Source organism: Anolis sagrei, chromosome 1 (assembly GCF_037176765.1).
Source record: "Anolis sagrei isolate rAnoSag1 chromosome 1, rAnoSag1.mat, whole genome shotgun sequence".
NCBI lineage: Eukaryota > Metazoa > Chordata > Lepidosauria > Squamata > Dactyloidae > Anolis > Anolis sagrei.
This window is the reverse complement of record NC_090021.1, coordinates 240,481,050-240,504,262: the sequence shown is the minus strand read 5'-3', so window position 1 is coordinate 240,504,262 and position 23,213 is coordinate 240,481,050. Positions and strand designations below refer to the sequence as shown.

General features: G+C 44.9%; 1 protein-coding gene and 1 pseudogene across 1 annotated transcript in view; both read left to right on the top strand.

Annotated features, from left to right (window-relative positions):
* Positions 1-8,485: 8,485 nt before the first annotated feature.
* On the top strand, positions 8,486-8,585 carry LOC137095976 (U6 spliceosomal RNA; annotated as a pseudogene).
* A 6,668-nt stretch (positions 8,586-15,253) lies between these two features.
* The window catches only part of IRF7 (interferon regulatory factor 7), a 30,678-nt gene continuing 22,718 nt past the window's right edge, over positions 15,254-23,213 (top strand). The window contains exons 1-3 of the mRNA XM_060769444.2: positions 15,254-15,362; positions 20,306-20,416; positions 22,153-22,315. Coding sequence (XP_060625427.2) covers positions 20,394-20,416; positions 22,153-22,315 — 186 coding nt within the window. The 5' untranslated portion in view covers positions 15,254-15,362; positions 20,306-20,393. The remainder of the gene's footprint in view (positions 15,363-20,305; positions 20,417-22,152; positions 22,316-23,213) is intronic.

Below are 23,213 nucleotides of genomic sequence, written 5' to 3'. Positions count from 1 at the left end.
ATAGTTTCATTCTGAAAACTCTGCTTAGAATTTTTGAAAGCAATTTATGTTGCTTTCAAAAATCCTCCATTCCCTTCATCATGTTTATTGCCTCATGTTTTATCTTGTTGTGCCCACTGCATCATATCTTGCATTGAATTAATGGTGAAGTTAAGTGTTATCAGACTCTGAATTTAATGGTCTTATGCCCTCCCTTATACCTCTGGATGCTAAAGTGTATTAATTTGCTTCCTTCTGCTGTGTTTGGCAGGGGGACATAGTGGCGGAAAGGATCACAAGGGATATCTACTCCAGACTTCTGTCATGCAGGAAGAAGCACTCTGAGAAATGGCCATTGAGGTTGGATCTACACTGCCATATAACTCAGATTATCAAAGCAGGTAATCCAGATTATCTGCTTTGAACTGGATTATATGAGTCTATGCCTCCTTATAATCCAATCAAAGCAGATGATCTGGATTTTACATGGCAATTTAAATGGGGCCTGAGGGTGCAGCTACAGTGTAGAATTAATGCAGTTTGACGCCACTTTAACTGCTATGACTCTATGCTATGGAATCCTGGGATGTGTTGTTTGGTGAGGCACTAACATTCTTTGGCAGACCTTGTAAAATGACAGCTCCTGTGAATCCATAGTATTAATCTATGGCAGTTAAAGTGGTATCAAACGGCATTATTTATATAGTGTAGCTGCACCATGAGTTTCTGTTTAAAAGCCATCAAAGAAGGACAGTTTAGCATTTCTTGGGGCAATCTAGTCCATTGTCTTTTTTACCATCAAGAAGTTTAGGAAGAATCCATGCATTTACCAGTGAGTCTGCTATAGCCATTCTCATACTTCCCTTGGGTCCTCTGTGCCACCAGTGATCTTGGGAAAACATTTCTGTATCAAAAACAAGATGGGCCACTTCCAGATTTTTTTGGACTACAGGGTCTATTATCCCTCTCAATAACTATATTGGCTAGGGCGATTAAACATTCTAGTCCATCAACACCTGAAAGTCCCCAATATTCCTATCCTTGCTCTGCATGCTTAGCAAAGACAAGAAGTAAACAACAAGCCTGCTGTGACAAATTATCCAGTTCTTCCTTTTCAAAGTCAGGTCAGAGTATCATCTGGGGTGACCAGTCACTCTTGGGAGATAAAATAAAAGTGGAAAATGGGACCGACATATGGGTAATCCCAAAGATGTAAAAATTAGAAGTCAGCAGATGACAGACTTTAGTCAGCTTTCTTGCCATTTCACGTAGCTATCATTCATGTGTGAAGCAATGAATGTGTGAGTGCCAACCACAGACAGCATGAATAAGATATGGTGATTAAGGTATTGCTACCTCTTTAAAATGACCATGGTCCTGTTCCTCTTCCTTGCTTATGCAGAGAAAAAGTAAATAAAGATTTGCCTGGTGTGTGACAATGAATGGGGGTATCCTTGCCATCCTAATTTAGCAGGATAGCTGATATTGGAAGTACACGGCCAAAGCCAGGTAAAAGGTGATAACACGAAGATGTTCATCAGAAAGTGGGAACAGGGAAGGAATAATGACAAGAACAAATGAGGGCTACAATTGAGGGCCACATATGACTTAGCCAAATTTCTTGCTGCACAGTTACAAAGCCACATTGGGCTCACAACACACTACATCAAGGACTCAGCCCACTTCATTGAAAAAATCAGCAATCTCAAGCTAAATCCAAATGACAAACTGATCAGCTTCGATGTGGTGTCTCTATTTACCATGGTCCCAGTTGCAGACACCATGGCACTCATCAACCAGAGGTTCCCAGAAGACATCACGGCGCTGTTTCACCATTGCCTCACCACCAGCTATTTTCAGTGGGACAATGAATTCTACGAACAGAAAGATGGAGTAGCTATGGGGAGCCCTCTCAGCCCAGTCATAGCTAACTTCTACATGGAACAATTTGAAAAACAAGCTCTTGAAATAGCAACCAAAAAGCCCACTATATGGTTCAGATATGTGGATGACACTTTCACCATTTGGAGCCATGGAGATGAAGAACTCAACAGGTTCCTGGAACATCTTAACAGCATCCACCCTAACATCCAGTTCACTATGGAAAAAGAAAAGGAAGGAAGACTGCCTTTTCTAGATGTCCTAGTCATCCGCAAACCAGATCAACAATTGGGTCACACCGTTTACAGAAAACCCACACACACAGATAGATATCTCCATAAAAAACTCCAACCATCACCCAAGTCAAAAAAGAAGCACCATCAAAGCCTCGGCAGACCGTGCAAAAAGAATCTGTGAACCCCACCTCCTCCAAGATGAACTGAACCACCTCAACTGGGCTCTCCAGGCCAATGGATACTCCACCTCAGACATCAGAAGAGCTGCAAGACCAAGAACAAGCCACAAGAGTAAAGATGAAGATCCACCCAGAGGAAAAGTGTTCCTGCCATACATCAAGGGAACCACTGATCGCATAGGGAAGCTGATGAGGAAACACAACATACAAACAATCTACAAACCCACCAGGAAAATCCAACAAATGCTACGTTCAGCAAAGGACAAGAGGGATCCCCTCACTTCTGCAGGAGTCTACCGTATACCATGCAGCTGTGGACAAGTCTACATAGGGACCACCAAACGCAGCGCCCAAACAAGAATCCAGGAACATGAAAGGCACTGCAGACTACTTCAACCAGAGAAGTCAGCCATAGCAGAGCACCTGATGAACCAACCTGGACACAGCATTTTATTTGAGAACACAAAAATGCTGGACCACTCTCACAACCACCATGTCAGACTACACAGAGAAGCCATTGAAATCCACAAACATGTGGACAATTTCAACAGAAAGGAAGAAACCATGAAAATGAACAAAATCTGGCTACCAGTATTAAAAAATTCTAAAATTAAAACAGCAGAGAGAAAAACAGGCAGGGACATCTAATCACCTTTCAAGAAGAGTTTGCTCCAGGCACTGTCAGCCCATTGTATGCTAATCAAGGTGGTCAGTTGAAAAGATTCACACCTAGCCCAACTCACAAAAGCCTTTTGTCTCACCCATGTCATTCCACAGATATATAAACCCCTTTTTCCCAGCTCCAGCAGACCTCTGAGGATGCTTGCCATAGATGCAGGCGAAACGTCAGGAGAAATGCCTCTAGAACATGGCCATATAGCCCGAAAAAACCCACAAGAACTGAGTGATTCCGGCCATGAAAGCCTTCGACAATACAGGGCTACAATTGTTGTTGCATAGATAATATGGAGACATGAGGACAGTGAGTATGATCCATGTTTTCCTCAAAAGTCTCCCAGGGATCATCCATCTAATTTACAACTTGTACCATAAACCATTTCATTTGTAAAGCAATTGACTTTGCAAACTGTTATATAAAGCAGGAGTTTTAAACTATGCAGCTCTCCAAATATAATTGGAATATAACTCCCTGTATTCTTCACTGCGGAGCCCCCAGTGGCACAGTGGGTTAAAGCACTGAGCTTCTGAGCTTGATGATCGAAGGGTCACAGGTTCGATTCCGGGGAGCGGCGTGAGCTTCCGCTGTCAGCCCTAGCTTCTGCCAACCTAGCAGTTCGAAAGCATGCAAATGTGAGTAGATCAATAGGTACCGCTCCGGCGGGAAGGTAACGGCACTCCATGCAGTCATGCCGGCCACATGACCTTGGAGGTGTCTACGGACAACGCTGGCTCTTCGGCTTAGAAATGGAGATGAGCGCCACACCCCAGAGTCAGACATGACTGGACGTAATGTCAGGGGACTACCTTTACCTTTACCTATTCTTCACTGCTGGCTATGTTTGCTTTAGTTGGTGAGAGCTGCAGTTCATCATCATCTAAAGGAGCACATGTTTCCCATTCTTATATTATACTTGTAGAGCTGCTTTTTAAAGACTACAATTTTGAGATTTACCAAGACAGTTTTAGGATTCTCAGAACTTGTAGTCTTAAAATAACCTTTCCAAGTTGTGCAATGCATGATAGTGAAACAAATGTCACTTGCATTAGGGAGTGAAGCTACATCAGTTCTTCCAGTGTATCATAAAACCTTCAATGGACATCAAATCACCTCTCAACAAAAGTTTGCTCTAGACACTGTCAGGCCATTATATGCTAATCAAGGTGGTCACTTGAAACATTAACACCTAGCTCCAGCAGACAAGAGTCCTTTGTCTCACCCTGGTCATTCCACAGATATATAAACCCTTTTTCCTAGTTCCAACACACCTCACTACCTCTGAGGATGCTTGCCATAGATATAGGCGAAATGTCAGGAGAGAATGCCTCTAGACCATGGCCGTATAGCCCGAAAACACCTACAACAACCCAGTGATTCCGGCCATGAAAGCCTTCGACAATACTGAAACCTGTAACTTTAAATGGGTCTCCTCAGAAGGAGGGTACCCCCGGACCGCACCAAAGAGGATCCGCTACCTTCTCAGCGAGACTTTCAGGGAGCCAATCCAAGCGACCGATAAAATGTTAAAAGAAATGATTTTCCCGTCCAAGAAGTTGAAGAAGTGGCGACCGAGGCTTTTATTTTGCGATTCAGCTGAAAAGGATGCGATTGTAGTGATCATTCACCTACAAGCATGCTTATACAGAGTTTTGGAGGCATCTTTATACATACAGTAAGTTCCGCAATCTTGAATTTCCCGCCCGCCTTCCCTCACCCGGCTTGGCTGTGATTGGTGGATGGCTGAACAGCTGGGAGAGGCTTGCCGGTCCGTCCCTGCACTCAGCCTATCACAGAGTTCCCTCGCTTCGGGGAGCCAGCGAATCAGGGACGAGGAGGCGGGACAGAAAAGGGTAACAATGAAGGAGGAAGGATTATGATTGCTTGACAAAGGACCTTCACGCGTCCGGGGGCAAAGTCGGCCAGCTGGGAAGGTAAACTATTGTTTGGGTAAAGGAGAAGGATGATTGAATCAATCTGGTTTTTTTCCTGGCTGAAACAGAGCAAATATGTTGCTTAATGGGTTTCGGGAGATATGATCAAGGCTGGGCACAGACCCCCTGGTGGGCAGCCTGGCCCCTATTGTTGCTGGCAAATTAAGACTTGGCCGGAGGAAGAAATCTATTTATTGGGCATGCTCCGAAGACAAATAGAAAAACTTCCTTAGTTATTGTTCCATGCAAAAGATGGAGTGATGGGGGCTTCATTGTGAGGCAAACGGCCCCCCCTTCGGGCAGCTGGGCGCTCTCGGATCTTCCGCTTCTGGGTTCTTTTTGTGGGGCAAAGTTGGAGGGGCAGAGGGTAATGCAAGGGGTACACATCCATAAGCATTCCATACATAGTACATTGATTAAACTTATTCCCATCCCTTCCCCAAACAAAATTAATAAAGCAATTTTATTATGAAAATGAATATTTTTAGTCCTGGGTTTCTTGGGAAGTTCATGGAGAGGAAAAGGGCTCATTGATGCCCAAAAAGGGTAAGCGCCAGAGAGTTCATGATCGGCGGGGGGGGGGGGGGGGCACAAGGGGGAAAGGATGGAGTCCTTGGAGCCGGCAGAAACAGCCCCTCCCCCCTGCCATGCTGCAATCGGCTTCCTTGAGAGTCCTTGGTGAACTAGAACTTCCCCAGGGGAAGGGGTCTTCCTGGCCAGACCCTTCCCTGAGTCCCATGGGGGAGAGCGCATCGGGTCCCCGAGTCCAGAGTCTGGTGAACGCGAGGAGAAGCTGAGCCGATGGGCAATGGAGAGGAGGGAGCCAGCTGATTGTCAAAATCAGCTGTTTTGAGCCGGAAAATATTCCTGGAACTTTAAAGGTTGTTACTCGGGCGTAGGGATCCATAAAGGGAAAAGCGAGATAGCAGTTATGTTTGGAATTTCATGCAGAAAAATATGAGACTAAAATGGACCCGATCCGCCATCTTAAAGTTTGGCGGATACAGAGATCTAGAAGGAAAAACCCTGTATCCACGATTTTTGTTAGTATAGATTCTGCATCCCTGGGACGCCAGAAAGGCACCCCAGGCAGGCTCGCAGTTCCCTGGAGCCTAGAAAGGGTTAATTTCATGCATTAGACACTTCAGTAAAGCGAAGGACACAAAGTAGCAAGCGGGAGAGTTTAAAAGTTGCAATTTTGGATCTTTTATTGGGGGATAAGATACAATGTCAGGGCTTGGGGAAAGTAAAGGAAAGGCATTGAGGCTTGCTCGTCCCTGCCTGGGCTGGCTGCTGGAGGCACATTTCATCAGTGGATTGCAATTGCAGAGCCCAGGAACTGTGGAACTCTCCGCTGTGGTTGTTATACCAATTTGAAGGCGGGAGTCTCTGCAGCCCTCGATGTCATCTCCCCACTCGGAAACTGACGTAGGCTCCGCCTACTTAAAGTTTCCGCCCATGCTTGGTACCCAGCCAAATGCAGCAGGGGCATCTGGCGAGACGGTTCTAATTGTCCCCTTTTTCCACAAATTTTGAACAGAGAGGGAATGTTGGTCCAGCAGCAGCTCAGAACAAGGAGGAGAAATACGAGGCCAAGGAAAACTAGAAAACCTTTTCTTAACCAGTCCAGAGAAGGGAGCCAGTCTGTCAAAAAGTTTAGATCAAAGCCTGTGGTTTCCTGAATCCCAGCTGCCAGATCTTTCATACCTTCTATGGCTTTGTTGACTACAGGGGTCTGGTCAGTCAGATTGAAGCAGCACATGTGGCGCACACTCTCACAGCCATAATGATTCTTTAACAGCAAGAAATCAATGGCAGCTCGATTATCCAACACAGCCTCTCTCAGCTCCTGCATCTCTGAGGCCATGGAGGCTAGGGCTTGTGAGGTGAAATTGATGTTTTTGACCAGAGCACAGGCCAGATGTTTAATGGCCCGGTAGTTCATGCCAGCTGCCACCCCAGGGGTGAACAGGGCAGTTGCCACAAATTGGGGGATGCCCTTGATGACCATAGAGGGATCACAATTTGGGTCCAAAGTTTGGATGGACCTAGCCTCCCGGGCCAAGGAGTGTGCCATCTCCAAGTCCCCTTTAGAAGGCATAAAAATGGACAACCTACCCAGGGCACAATTCCCCAAGGTGGAATTGGCTGGCAGGTAACTATAGGCTGTCCGCCCACACAAGAAGAACCATCCTGGGGGCAAAACCAAATGGGCATTCATATATGGCAATATTTCAAAGGATGAACAATTTAGCAGATTGTCCCTGGGCGACTTTTGGCACTTCCCTGCACAATGGGGAATTTGAAAACAATGAGAGGCATGAGGGCTGTGAGCCAATTTAATAGCCACCATGCCTGGCTCCCTTTCCCTGACAGCCCTTCCCCACTGAGGCAGATCTCCATAGGACATGGGCTTGGAAGGGTAGTCTTGGAAAATAGTGTAATTTCTAAAAGTTTCCAGAGGTTCTGGAATGCCAATTAAACATGTGGAGAACAGGTCCGTGGCAGTGATCCCACTTGATAGACAGAAATCAGAGACATTTAGGACCCTAGAGGCTAGCTGCTGCCAGAAGTTTGCCTTGCTTGACAGCCATTCATACAGTATGGGGCTAGAAGCGGCACATTGGGTCAAGGATATTAGGCACAGAAAAGCAGAGAAATGCATGCTGAAGTTGATGGACAGCTCCGCCCGGGAAATAATAGGAATAAATAAACTCACGGTTCCAAATAGTTCTGAAAGTACAGCTCCACTCACTCTAGCCGGGGCTCAGTGGAAATCGAAAGCAGGAGATTCCCTGGCGCGCGCTGTCAAAATCAGCTGGTAGATTTTGACAGCTGTCAAACGAGCTGTCGAAACCCGGAGGTGTAGAGAAAAAAAAAGTGGGTTCCCGTGGTGCCAGAAACATGGAATTAGGAGGGTAGTTTCGGGCGATGCCTCTGTCCTCGTGCACGGCGCTTCTTTACCCTGGGGGCCCCAGAAGGCGGTGGGTCGGCTTGGTCAGTGGATGGGGGGTCTCGTGGCGGTACTTTCCGGAACAGCAGCCGGAGATCCTCCCCTGACTCAACAGTCCACTGGTTGTCGTCGTCCTCCTCCTCAGTGGACCCCACTTCTGGCTCAGGGGCCCGCTTCAGCCGAGAATGATGGACCCAGGCCCGGATGCCGGATACCTTGGCGGCGGTGTGTGTTGTGAGGAGGATCTGATGAGGGCCGACCCACTTCTCCGACAGGGCTTCAGGCTTCCACGTGCGTACGAGGACCCAGTCGCCAATGGAGAAGTCGTGGACAGGAGCATCCAAGGGGACAGGAAGGTGGGAGAGAAGGTACCTATTTAAAGAAGAAAGGATAGAGGTAAGAAAAGACAATCTTTCCCTAATACTGTCGGCCCCAACCTCGTGGAGATGCTCAGCCTTCAGAGGAACCTGTGAGGAAGGAAAAGGTCTACCATAGAGAATTTCAAAAGGACTTAGCTTCAGCCCACCCCTAGGGGCTGCCCTGATCCGAGTGAGAGCAAGAGGAAGGGCATCAGGGTTGGTAAAGGGAACATGGATGAGGACAGGGGTCCCTCCACTCCCTACTACCTCCCTTCACGCAAATTCGTGAAGTGTTCCATATTTTTTAAAAATTGGAACGATACAGAGAAGATTAGCATGGCCCCTGCGCAAGGATGACACGCAAATTCGTGAAGCGTTCCATATTTTTAGTATATGTGCTCGCTTCGGCAGCACATATACTAATACTTCAATGTAAATGTTTGGTCTTTACTCCACTCCTTATTCACCACTTTATGAGAGAGGGCCTTCTCTGCTGTGGCATTCCAGTTATGGAATGGCCTTCCCATAAAGGCGCAAATGGCACCTAAATTGCTGTCATTCCAGTGTCATTTATAATCTCCCTTTTAACTTGTATTGTTAGATAATGTGTTTAGCCTTCTGAAATCATAGTACCATTTGCTTGTGTCTTATAGTAGGCTGCCCTGAAATCTTCAGTTATATCTTCAGTTGGCCCTTTGTATCTTATGGGGATTGATTCCAGAACCCTGTACAAAAACCCAAATCCATGGATGTTCAATCCTCCACCCTGACAACCAGTGGCAAAGGGGATATTTACCTGTCATGTGTGCAGAGGCGGCCCTAGGTAATTCTCAATGGTAAGCAAACAGTATTTTGGCGCCCCCCCCCCAACCAATCACTGATCTATATTTTCTGTTTGTTGTGGGAGTTCTGTGTGCCATATTTGGTTCAATTCCACCATTGGTGGAGTTCAGAATGCTCTTTGATTGTAGGTGAACTATACATCCCAGTAACTACAACTCGTATATGTCTATTTTCCCCCAAGAGTGCCTCAAGAGCGCCCCTGGGCAAAATCAACTATACTGCAAATGCTTACTTTGCGTAATGGCTTGAGCTGCCCCTGCATGTGTGTCACCTCCCATGGAAAAAGACTCCAAGGTAGCTCCCCAGTCTCTGCCAAATTTCAGTTTATCATAAGTCCACTGGGTTTGCACTCCAAGTAGCCCCCTTTCTCCTTCCTTCCTTCCTTCCTTCCTTCCTTCCTTCCTTCCTTCCTTCCTTCACTTCCTCTCAACCTGTCCCCCATCCCACTTTAGCAGATTCTTAATTCTCAGCAGAGGAGCATCGCAGAACAACTTCCATCAGAATGCTTTTGCACCATAGAGCAGGCAGGGCTGGGGAAAAATGAGACTTCTTGAGCTTCTTTATGAAAAAAAGTAATGAGTGGTTGGTTGAATCTGTTGATGATATAAAACCCATGGTATGGATATGAAAAGCCAACTCTCCTTCCCTTTCTCCCTCCCTCTCTCTCTAGACATAGACAGACAGACAGACAGACAGACAGATAGATAGATAGATAGCTATCAGCCCATGGATATGGAAAATCAGATAGGATAGCTGGCTTTCCATATCTGTGGGTTCCACTTCTGCAGAAGGAATATCGTATTTACTCAAGCCATCAAATATAATGTGCACCTCAATTTTGAAGGTGCACATTACAAAATAAATGGATTTGCTATCAAATGTAATGTGCCCAACGGTGCAGACATAGCATGAATGAAGTGATTTGGGAAGCCACACTCCTCTGTGAGGCCAAGACTGGCAAACTTGCCAACCACAAGCAGGGGAATTCTAATTTTCTGTTCCAAGTAACCATTCACAAAATAGTTTTGTGGCAGAGGGAGCACTCAAGGCGGGGAAGTCCAGCAGACAGCAGCAGTTGCAATATGAAATAGAAAGGAAAATGTGGCTGGAAAAAAAGAGTTTTAATTAGCCAAGACAAATGAATACATTAGCAAGAGGAAGGGAAGTCTTTCTCAACTGTGCCACTACTCAATGTCAGCTGAGAATGATTGCTACCCAGGAATTTGCAAAGTATCTTATACCTGCCATGCATACTCTAAGGAAAGTCACGTTGACAATTGAATTATGAACTTTAAAGTACTGTACCTGCTGTAACTCATATTTTTAAAAGTATCTTGGTCCATGGATGTTAGCAGATCATCTTCTCCATGTCGTAGAAGGGTTTTACCGTTGAAACCACAAGCTATTCTAGCTATTCTCATCATGCACACACTAAAGTATGAGTGGCCAAGAAAAAGAGTATGGCCCAACCATTTAAATAAAACAAAGCATCCGGTTTTGACGTAAGGTAATCACCTTTCCCAAGAAAGGCACAGAGCTGAGTAGCAAATAAATCCAAACTCCAAAGGATTTCTTGCATGTAATATAGAAGAGTGGGAAGGAAAACTTTTGGCCACCTTATCCACTGCAGTCAATGCTAGTTATGGCAAAGCCATAAGGTCCAGCCACCCCAAGGTCATTGTTTGTATCTCCTGTCAGCGGAAGCATTTGAGCAAACAGAGTTCTAGTAGAAAAACAGCTTTCCAGACACAAAATTCTCAAGATATTTGTTTAGATTTACGTATTACACTATGTAACAATATTATGTAACAATATGTAACAATATTTGGGGGGGAAATCTGTTCCTGGATTGAAAGTATTATTTCCTGTTTAATTGCATGGTACTTACTTCAAAAGTAGTTGTTATACTCTAGAAATTTCATTTTTTTCACTGCCACAAACTATGTTTAATTGTTTGAATTCACTGAGAAACTATAGAAAAATGTGCTGCAGGATGTCCCACAAAAAACAATTTTTTGCAGTTTAATAAACCTTTTCCATGTTTTGTGATAGAACCAATTAGAAATGATATTTATAACCTAGGAACAAAAATCATGTTACATAGTGTTATTATCTTGTGGGATCACTTGGCAGCACTTCTGCTGCAACTCATACTTCTACTTATGTGCTAACTGGCTTGATTCAATGCTATGGAATCCTGGGAGTTGCAGTTTTACAAGGTACTATTCAGCCTTAAGTGCCTCCTTGATGGATTGTCACCTTTTTGCAGTGAGAGGGCTTGTGTGTCCCAACAAACTTGCAGGCGTAACTGTCGGAGCCATGTACTTGCAGGAGGGGCTGCAGGGGAGGTTCCAGACTGATCACAATATGAAGATCTGAAGAGCTCAATGGCAGATCAGGTGGAAGACAACATGGTACATGTTACAACAGTTGTGAAAGTGGGAAAGGCTGCAACAGACTGAGAAGCCACCATTGTTGTGTTAACCATGCCACTGGTTGGGACTCTCATTGTGAAGACTGTGTGTTGTTTGTGCACTGACCTCCACACATTAAAAAACTTACGCACAGGTGTCTTGCAAGAAAAAAAACCAAATCAACAAAAGTCTCATGGCAGTCAGCGAGTGGTGATGGGAGCAGGACTGTGAAATCTGGAAGCCCCCAATCACAGACTTGCATTTAGACGGTGGATATGGCTTCAGTTGTTCTACTTCAAGGTCTGAGGCAGTTGAGTAGTTCGGCAGATGTATCCATAACTGAGCAGTCCTTTTCGGTTCCATTCTGCTCATCCTACACAAAGAAGGGACTAGAAAAGGTGTCCTAAACATAGTCTAACTCAGGGGTCCTCAAACTTTTTAAACAGAGGGCCAGGTCACAGTTCCTCAAACTGTTCGAGGGCCAGATTATAATTTGAAAAAAGCATGAGGATTCCTATGCACACTGCACATATCTTATTTGTAGTGCAAAAAACACATAAAAACAATGTAGTAATTAAAATGAAGAACAGTTTTAACAAATATAAACTTATTAGTATTTCAATGGGGAGTGTGGGCCTGCTTTTGGCTGATGAGATAGGATTGTTGTTGTTGTTGTTGTTGTTGTTGTGTGCTTTCAAGTTGTTTCACACTTAGGCTGACCCTGAGCGAGGGCCAGGCAAATGACCTTGGAGGGCCATATCCGGCGCTTGGGCCTTAGTTTGAGGACCCCTGGTCTAACTCTTATCCCTGACTGGACTGCTGCATCCAGAGGGGTCACCACCCTGCGGTCCAAAAAATGAACTTTGGAACATATGGACACTATTGGACAACATAGACAGTGTACGCCCCGAACGCAGGACTGCTATTATTGCAAGGGAGCTAGGATGCTTTAACATCAACATAGCAGCACTTCAGGAGACCCAGAGAGCAGGAGAGGGACAACTGAAGGGGGAAAAAGGAGGCTACACTTTCTTCTGGAAGGGACTGCTTGAAGAAGAACGAAGAATACATGGAGTTGGCTCTGCTATCAGACAGTCACACTCAACTCCTGGAATGATTCCATCAGCATTGCCTCCAAAAAATCCTGCAAATCTCTTGGGAAGACAGGTGGACAAATGTCAGCAAAGACCACCAGCAATGAAGCAATGCTCTGCTGGACTGGCCACATTTGTCCGAATGCCCAATCACCATCTCCCAAAGCAGTTGCTCTACTTCCAACTCAAGAATGGAAAATGGTTTGAGGGTGGACAGGAAAAGAGATTTAAAGATGGGCTTAAAGCCAACCTTAAAAACTATGGCATAGACACCGAGACACCGGGAAGCGCTCTAATTGGAGATCAGCTGTGACCAGCAGTGCTGTGGAATTTGAAGAGGCACAAATGGAGGGAGAAAGGGAGAAAAGTGCCAAGAGGAAGGTGCATCAAGCCAACCCTGACTGGGACTGCCTTCCACCAAGAAACCAATGTCTTCACTGTGAAAGAACATGTAGGTCAAGAACAGGGCTCCACAGCCCTACGTATCTGCCAAGACACTGCTCTTGGAGGGCCATCATACTCAGACAACAAGGGATTGCTTAAGTCAGAGGCCCTCAAACTAAGGCCCTCCAAGGTCATTTACCCAGCCCTCACTCAGGGTCAACCCAAGTCTGAAACTACTTGAAAGCACACAACAACAATCCTTTCTCATCAGCCAAAAGCAGGGCCACACTTCCCATTGAAATACTAATAAGTTTATATTTGTTAAAATTGTTCATCATTTTAATTGTTGTATTGTTTTTAAGTGTTTTTTGCACTACAAATAAGCTATGTGCAGTGTGCCTAGGAATTCAAATTATGCTTTTTTCAAATTATAATCCAGCCCTCCAACAGTTTGAGGGACTGTGACCTGGCCCTCTGTTTAAAACGTTTGAGGGCCCCTGGCTTAAGTAAGTAAGTAAGCCAGTATGCTGGTGCCTCCCCAAACTACAGCTCCCAGGACTCCATAGCATTAAGCCATGGCTGATAAAGTGGTGTCAAACTGCATTCATTCTACAGTGGAGGTACCCCTGTTGTTCATTCGTTCAGTCGTCTCCGACTCTTCGTGACCTCATGGACCAGTCTACGCCAGAGCTCCCTGTCGGCCGTCACCACCCCCAACTCCTTCAAGGTCAGTCCAGTCACTTCAAGGATGCCATCCATCCATCTTGCCCTTGGTCGGCCCCTCTTCCTTTTGCCTTCCACTTTCCCCAGCATAATTGTCTTCTCTAGGCTTTCCTGTCTCCTCATGATGTGGCCAAAGTACTTCAACTTTGTCTCTAGTATCTTTCCCTCCAGTGAGCACCCAGGCTTTATTTCCTGGAGGATGGACTGGTTGGATCTTCTCGCAGTCCAAGGCACTCTCAGAACTTTCCTCCAACACCACAGCTCAAAAGCATCAATCTTCCTTCGCTCAGCCTTCCCTAAGGTCCAGCTCTCACATCCGTAGGTTACTACAGGGAATACCATGGCTTTGACTAGCAGATCTTTGTTGCCAGTCTGATGTCTCTACTCTTTACTATTTTATCGAGACTGGACATTGCTCTCCTCCCAAGAAGTAAGCGTCTTCTGATTTCCTGGCCACAGTCTGCATCTGCAGTAATCTTTGCACCTAGAAACACAAAGTCTGTCACAGCCTCCACATTTTCTCCCTCTATTTTCCAGTTGTCAATCATTCTTGTTGCCATAATCTTGGTTTTTTTGATGTTTAGCTGCAACCCAGCTTTTGCGCTTTCTTTCACCTTGATTAGAAGGCTCCTCAGCTCCTCCTCGCTTTTGGCCATCAGAGTGGTGTCATCTGCATATCTGAGGTTGTTAATGTTTCTTCCAGCAATTTTCACCCCAGCCTTGCATTCATCAAGCCCCGCACATCGCAGGATGTGTTCTGCATACAAGTTAAAAGGGTTGGGTGAGAGTATGCAGCCTTGCCGTACACCTTTCCCAATCTTGAACCAGTCCGCTGTTCCGTGGTCAGTTCTTACTGTTGCGACTTGGTCCTTGTACAGATTCCTCAGGAGAGAGACAAGGTGGCTTGGGATGCCCATCCCTCCAAGAACTTGCCACAATTTATTATGATCCACACAGTCAAAGGCTTTAGAATAGTCAATGAAGCAGAAATAGATGTTCCAGCGGATATTGGCAATCTGGTCTCTCGTTCCTCTGCCTTTTCTAAACCCAGCTTGAACATCTGGCAAACTCTCGCTCCATGTATTGCTGGAGTCGGAGGTACCCCTAGCTCCATAAAATTATATTTAAAAAATAAATGTAAATAGGGGAGGGGGGTGAGCCCTTTGGGTGTGCTGCGTGCTTGAGCTTGGACACAATGAAAGTGTTTCGCCCACTTTCTTCTTAGTTTTTTTTTGATGGCCACCAGTTTCGCTCTCACTTCCTGCAAGGATCTGGCCGCTTTCCCAGGGAAGGGGAGCCAGCTGCTTCACGCGCCTCCTTCAAGAGCCGGGTGCCGCTCCCAGCTCGCCTTGCAGAAAGGCCGCGTCGAGGAGAGGGACAGCTCCAGAAATGAAACTTAACAGTGTTTGGGGCAGGGCACGTGGTTTACGGGAATGGCATCACCAGGCGCGCGAGGGAGAGACCGCTTGCATCACCGGGAGAGAGAGCGCGCGCGCGCACACACACACGCTCGAGGAAAAAAAGATGGGCGCGCGCTGCTTTGCAATCGGCTTCGTCTCTGATTGGCGGGCGGTGATGACCGTGACCAATCAGGGGGCTCCGGGCTTTCCAATATAAAGCGGCGCGCGGAGCCGTGCCAATATGTTTATATGTTTCCTACCATTCTACACCTCTCCTGCAATAAGCAAGCACCCAGCTAAGAGAAAGGTATTGTCTTTGGGGTTTTGTTTTAGTTTTGCTTTGCTCTTTAGCGTAAGTTTTGAATGCGAAGGTTGGGGCCCCTTCCACACAGCCCTATATCAAAGACTATCAAGGCAGAAAGTCCCACAATATCTGCTTTGAACTTTCTGGGTTATCTGTGCCCACACTCAGATAATGTGGGACGTTCTGCCTTGATATTCTGGGATATAGGGCTGTGTGGAAGGACCCCCAGAATATCAAGGCAGAATAACCCACAATATCTGCTTTGAACTGGGTTGGCTGAGTCCACACTGCCATATAAACCAGTTCAAAGCAGACAATGTGGGGTTTGATTTCGCTGTGTGGCAGGGGCCTGGGAAAGCTGCAGATCCAGAGGGATGTCGGTGGGGAGGGGAGGGAAAGTTGCTGTCTCTCTCTCTGCACTTTTCAAATAATCTTATTGTCAGTCTTTTTTCTGCTCGGTTTGGGGTGGATCTACACTGGAGAATTAATGCAGTTTGGTACCACTTTAACTTCCATGACCAGTGCTATGGAGTCATAGGAGTTGTGGTTCTACAAGGTCTTTTCTGCCCAAGAGTGTTGATGTCTCGCCGAACTATATAACATTGACCCATGGCAGTAAAAGTGGTGCCAAACTGCATTAATTCTGTGCAGATCAGGCATGGGCAAACTTGGGCCTTCTCTCCAGGTGTTTTGGACTTCAACTCCCACCATTCCTGACAGCCTCGGGCCCATTCCTTTTTCTCTTAAGCGGCTGAGGGGGGAAAGGAAAGGGCTGAGGCTGTTAGGAATGGTGGGAGTTGAAGTCCAAAAGACCTGGAGAGAAGGCCCAAGTTTGCCCATGCCTGATCTATACTGTAGAACAGGCATGGGGAACCTTCGGCCCTCCAGGTGTGGTGGACTTCAACTCCCACAATTCCTTGAGGCCAAGGTAAGCCTTTGGGGCGTATGCCGAGCCTCAAGGAATTGTGGGAGTTGAAGTCCACCACACCTGGAGGGCCGAAGGTTCCTGACCCCTGCTGTAGAATGAATGGAGTTTGACGCCGCTTCAAATATGTTGGCTCAATGCTATGGAACCGTGAGTTTTGTAGTGTTACAAGGTCTTTAGTTTCCCTGCCAGAGTGCTGGTCCTTCACCACACTACAACTTTCTTGATTCTATAGCATAGAACCAGAGCAGTTAACAGTGGTGGTGGATGGTCTCGAGGAAAAGTGGGAGCGTACGCATGCGCAGTGTACGTAGAGCGGCCCTCCGTCTCTCTCTCGCTCTCCCTTTGCTTGACTGGCAGCGCAGGGTCCCGCCTCCTTTCCTGGCGAGCTACTGCACCTGCAACAAGTTTACGGTTTCCACGGGAGGAATCATAACAGGGGAAGAATTGCGGGACGAAGTTTGCCGTTAAACCACCCAAGGCCCTTCCACACAGCCCTGTGTTCCAGAATATCAAGGCAGGAACCCCCCCCCCCCCAAATCTGCTTTGTAGGGAAGGCAGACAATCGTCCTTTAGCTTCTTGATTTTTCCACTTTCCACTTCGTTTTACTGGAGCACTTGTTAACGCGAGGTAAAGTAGACTTGTTTTGCAGACTTCTTGTGTTGTGGTTGCAGTTGTGTGCCATCAAGTGCCTGTGTGCACTGCCATATAATCCAGAATGGCAAGGCAGATAATCTGGATTTTGTACAGCTGTGTAGAAAGGGACCAAGTCCTGTTCAAGAAAAAGCAACCGAGATTCTTGGGGCACCTCAAAAAATAGCAAGTTGTCTTTGGGATAAACATTCATGGGCTCCTTCACAGTTCATCTGATGCCTGGTTGTAGGATAATGAATGTGTCTTGTACTTGATGGAAAGCTGTACAGTAATTGTGTTGTCAAAAGCTTTCATGGCCAGAATCACCGGGTTGCTATGAATATGACATCACAACCTCCGAGGATGCCTGCCATAGATGTGGGCAAAATGTCTGGAGGGAATGCTTCTGGAACATGGCCATACGGCCTGGAAAACTCACAGCAACCTTCTACAATAATTGCCTAATCAGGGATGGGCAATGCATAAACCATGCCCTCCCACATAAGCCTTTCTTGCAGCTTAGACCCTGAATTGCCCTCCATACAAAACTGGATGTGGCTGTTGAGTTCCTTTATTTTTTGTTGTTTGTTTTGAACAAAAAATTTTTTTCTTGTTTTGTTTTTAATATAAAAATAAACAATTGGAGAGGGTAAGTCATTGGTGCCAGGCTTCCAAAGTCACTCACTATGCCATAGATGGATCAGAGGTAATGGAAGGAAAGAACCGTTATCAAGTCAGTGAATGGGAAATATTATTAGGGGAATGCATTGATGTTTCACTCGAGCCCTGAAACACCTTTTCACAACAAACCACACTCTCCTGTCACTAAGAGTATATTAAAAAAATAAGCAAATCTAAAAAGAAGAATCAATGTTCAAAAAGTTATTTCCAAGATAGCCAAGATTCCAAAAATACTTTCAAATACACCCTCAGGAGTCAATCCACAGATACACCCATAAGTATGATTCTAAGGCAAGCAACCCATGCCACACATGAAACTAGAAACAGGAACAAACCTAGAAACTTGGGGCCCTTCCACACATCCCTATATCCCAGAATATCTAAGCAGGAAATCCCACATTATCTGAGTGTGGGCTCAGATAACCCAGTTCAAAGCAGATATTGTGGGATTTTCTGTCTTAATATTCTGGGATATAGGGCTGTGTGGAAGAGCCCTTGAATACATCAATCCAAAAACATAGGACCAGGAATTGAGAGCTGTTCACCTGAATGCAATGTTGCGCTCACAAAGGATTGTACCAGCCACTTAGAAGGCTTCAGTCCCTCCCATGACATCATTCCTCACACACCTGCTTTTCCTCTCCTTATCTCTAAGCTGCTGGGAAAAGCGAGTCTGTGTCTTTTGTATGCTCTGCCTCTGAAGTTCCAAGTGCCTTGACCTGGACAAATATTTGTTTCTTGCTTTCTCTCAGCCTGCATTTCTGGAAGAATTTCTCCAGTCTCATGGGAACTGCCAGAAGATTCCAAAACAACTCTCTCCAGGCCACTTCCATTCTCCCCTGGGCCTTCAAAATATATCACAGTATCCCCTTCCTCATCTTCTGAGCTCTTAGAAACGGACTAGGTTACAACAATTGAACCCATATTTGCTGTGTATTTACATATGTGATTTTTTTCCCTACCTCACGTGTCAAATTCAACGCCTGTGGTCCGAATCATGCCTTCCATGTCATTTTGTGTGTTTCTCCAGAATACAATTCTTGTGTTTCTAATCATTAGGCATCATGACTAGATCTGATGGGTTTTGATACAATAATATCTGTAATGCTGCAGTTTATTGTGATTAGTTAGTGAGGTTTGTATTTAAATACAGGGCTTGTGATTATGACGGCTGACTTTTAAATGAGCTTTAAACTTTCCCTAACCACAGAGCCACAAGTGCTGTTGGGTTGCAATTCCCATGATCCCAGGCAGATAATCAAAATGATGGGAGTTGTCATCCAATAACATTTGAATGCCCAAATTGGGTAAAAACAAAAGAGCATCAACAACTCACTGTCTGAGGATGATAGTCCTCCAAAATTAGTGTCCTGGTGGGGGGTTCGTAGGTGACTCTGGAGCCCTATTCTTGATCTGCATCTTCTCCCGCAGTGAGGACATCGGTTTCCAGGTGGAAGGCGGTCCTGGTAGGGGTTGGCTTCACGTGCCTTCCTCTTGGTACGTTTCTCTCTTTCGCCCTCCATTCGTGCCTCTTCAAATTCTACAGCACTGCTGGTCACAGTTGACCTCCAACAGGAGTGCTCAAGGGCCAGGGCTTCCCAGTTCTCAGTGTCTATGCCAGAGTTTTTAAGGTTGGTTTTGAGCCCATCTTTAAATCTCTTTTCCTGTCCACCAACATTATGTTTTCCATTCTTGAGTTCAGAATAGAGCAACTGCTTTGGGAAACAGTGGCCGGGCATCCAGACAACATGGCCAGTCCAGCGGAGTTGATGGCGGAGGACCATCGCTTCAATGGTGATGGTCTTTGCTTCTTCTAGCATGCTGACATTTGTCTGCTTGTCTTCCCAAAAGATTTGCAGGATTTTTTGGAGGCAGCACTGACGGAATCGTTTCAGGAGTTGCATGTGATGTCTGTAGACAGTCCACATCTCGCAGGCGTATAGCAAGGTTGGGAGGACAATAGCTTTATAAGCAAGCACCTTGGTATCCCTACGGATGTCCCGGTCCTCAAACATTCTCTACTTCATTTGGAAAAATGCTGCACTCGCAGAGCTTAGGCGGTATTGAATTTCAGTGTCAATGTTGACTTTTGTGGAGAGGTGGCTGCCAAGGTAGCGGAAATGATCAACATTTTCTAATGTCACACCATTAAGTTGTATTTCTGGCATTGGAGAGGGATTGACTGGTAACTTTTGAAAGAGCACTTTGGTTTTCTTGATGTTCAATGACAGGCCGAGCTTCTCGTATACTTCTGCGAAGGTGTTTAGAGTGGCTTGTAGGTCTTCTGAATTAGCACAAGCGACGTTGCCATCAGCATACTGAAGTTCTATAATAGATGTTGTTGTAACCTTGGTTTTGGCTTTCAGTCTGCTGAGGTTAAATAGCTTGCCATCTGTCTGACAGATGATTTCCACTCCGGTAGGAAGCTTCCCATCAACAAGGTGAAGTATCATAGCAATGAAGATGGAAAATAAAGTATGTAAACAAATTATAATTGACACTCTGTATCCACAGATTCTCCATCTATGGTTTTACCAGCCCACTGAAGGCAACCATAAGGCTGATTTGGCCCTTGATGAAAATGAGCTTGACACCCCTGATTTAGATGTATTAATTCTTTTAACTAACTGCCTGTATGCTGTCAATAAACCTATCAAGTCTCTACTCACAGAGATTTTCCCTTTTGGTTTATTTCTGGTGATTCAGATTCTTCCATTAATCCACAAGACATCAAGTAGCTCAAGCCCAGAAGTTTCAATTCTTTCCTATTTCAACTGACAAACTCATAATCATAATGGCTGGAGCAGCAAATAGAAGGTGAGTGTATGCCTTCAGCAGCCAAATGTGTACGAAGTGGACAGGGACAATAAGACATCTGGAGATCAAGAGGCTGACAAATATTTTTGTTAAATTAAAACATGTTCTGAATTTAAGTTGTCTTAAAGAATAGCATTTTTTAAATTGCAACATGGGAAATAACCAGAACCTGTGCAGCATAATCCTACGCTGTTTTTGGAAGGAAGTTTCACTGTTTAGCAGGGCTTGTATTTTAATAAGCATCTCCAGGACTGCAGACTTATAAGCCATCATCTGCCAATAGCCATCTTTGAGCTCAGGCTGGCTGTAACACAAGATAAAGTTGAAGAGCTGTGTGCTGGCCATTAGATAAATGTCAGAAGGCAGTGCGTGCAATGTTGGTTGGTATGCTCTCAAGAGCAGATTAAGACAGAAGTTCCCTTTCTGCTGGCTGGGGAATTCCATTAGTACTGTGACAAGTTCATATGGGAAATGGTGGAGGTGGCAATCTACTCTGCCTGTCTACCATTTCAACATGCAGCAACATCTGGAAGGCCACTGGGAAGAATACCATCTCCCTGGCCATCAATGGGCTACGCAGTGGTTTTCAACCTGTAGGTCCCCAGGTGTTTTGGCCTACAACTCCCAGAAATCCCAGCCAGTTTACCAGTTGTTAGGATTTCTGGGAGTGGAAGGCCAAAACATCTGGGGACCCACAGGTTGAGAACTGCTAGGCTACAGAGATGCAGCCACGATCTGTCTGGCTATTTTGAAACATGTAGGGAAAAGGGAGCAGTCTCTATCCTCAGAACAAGCCTAGCTGCTAAAGAGTAGGCAGAACAAGCTCTTACAGCCCATCAGTGGCAAGGGAGATGCCTTGCAAAAGGACGTAGATAACTTCTCTCCAAGATCAATAAAAGCGTAAGTTATATATATCACCAAAAGGATTCTATCATCTCATATTTCAACTATGTTTTAATATGTGATTTTATAGATGTATTTGACTGTCTTGTGCCCTGCCTCTAGCCAAGGGGAGAGGCAAGTAATTAAAGAATTGTTATTATTATTTTGAATACAGAGGGGGTCCTTTCCCCCACTTGGATAGTGTCTTCAGGTTATTCGTGTTTCTACTGTTTATCCAGTTACCCTTTTATGTTTTTCAGATGGTAAGGAGGCCTCCATCAAACCAAAGCAATGTAACATTTAAAGTAAAATGCATTGCCACTACTGTGTTAGAAGCAAAACAATGATGCTACAGTACAGTAACTGTTCAGAACAGATTTGTTCTGCTCACAGTGCCAAACATCATCATAGTTCGACTAACATCTTACCCTCAAATCCTTCCAGTTTTCATCTGAATTAGAGCTCTTGAGCAAACCCTGACCATCCCTGATAGCAACTGAAGTGAGATGGGAAATAGCAATTTCTTCCTTTCTTTGATTTTATTTTTGAAATGGATGGATAAAGTGTGCATGGTTGAAACCACTACAGAAGTATAAATAATTATATATGAAAAAACGTAACTTGAAAAAAGTCTCTTTCTTTAAGGGAAAGAGGACCTTATATCAAAACTTTAGAAAAAAGTGTGCTCCCAATAAAAAACAAAACAATAAATCATTATGGAACTGAACGTTTTTTAAAACATAGAATTACAGGTCTAGCTATATTACACACGTCATCCCTGATCTTATTTCTTCTTGCAGTAATGCTCAGTCTGTCCTATACCTAGAAGTTAAATATGATTCATTGCGTTTCAGGAATCCACAAAAGATCTCCTTTTTTGATTGGCTGATCAAGGAGATCAGCAGCAGAAAATATGAAGGGTTATGTTGGATGGATGAGGCTCATACAATCTTTTGCATTCCCTGGAAACACCATTCAAGAAAGGATATTGTAGCTGATGATTACATGATTTTCAAGGTATAGTCCTCTTTAATCATGGCTAGCTTCTTGTATGTCCATATTGTTGTTTGTCTTTAAGTAGTTTTCAACTTCTATTGATCCTGAGGCAAAACCGAAGGCCCACTGTATGACCCTGTGCACGTCTACTTGAAATTTACAAATGCTTCAGGGAAACAGCCTAAATCCAAAGCCTAGATTCAATGTGATTTACATAAATGTGGGTTTATCTTTCAATGGCTCATTCACTGGATCTACCCTCATTGGGTTTGACAATTGGATTTATGCCAAAATGTTTGGGTGTTCAGTGGCTCTGTATTCCTGTACTAGGAATACAGATGTTGTCGTTTGCTTGTAAACTGCCAATGCTTTCTACCACTGCTCTAAGTTTTTTTGCTTATGAATGATGAAAAATAAAATAGCTTCACAATGCCTTTCGATTTGGAGCATGCTTTGTTTGGAGGCCCTCTTTCTCCCACTGTAAACTAGTCATGGGTTTACAGTTGTGTGTTCAAAAAGTAGATCCTGTTCTTGTTGTGTCCTTTGTTTTTGTATGACACATTTTTCTTTTAAACAAGCTGGATCAGGACTCTGACATGGAAGAGTTCATCTTCTGCCCATCTTCATAGGTGCATTTCCTGACTTGAAGTGCTCCATCTCGCATCGATTTGTTGTTCTCTTTGGGAGAAAAAGTCCCATAAAGCATGTTCTATGGGGCAGAGATTCCTCTGTTAAAACTGCCTGCACTCCCAAATACTGTGATCCCAATTTTGTTTGCCTTCAGCTCTGTGCTATCTGTATCTGGAATGTTATGTTTAGAGGTTTTTATCCCTTTGCTATAGTAGGGAATGGAGACCCTTGGGATGTCTGCATAGCCAACAGTCTTGAATCATAGGAGTGCAACAATATCAGAAGGTCC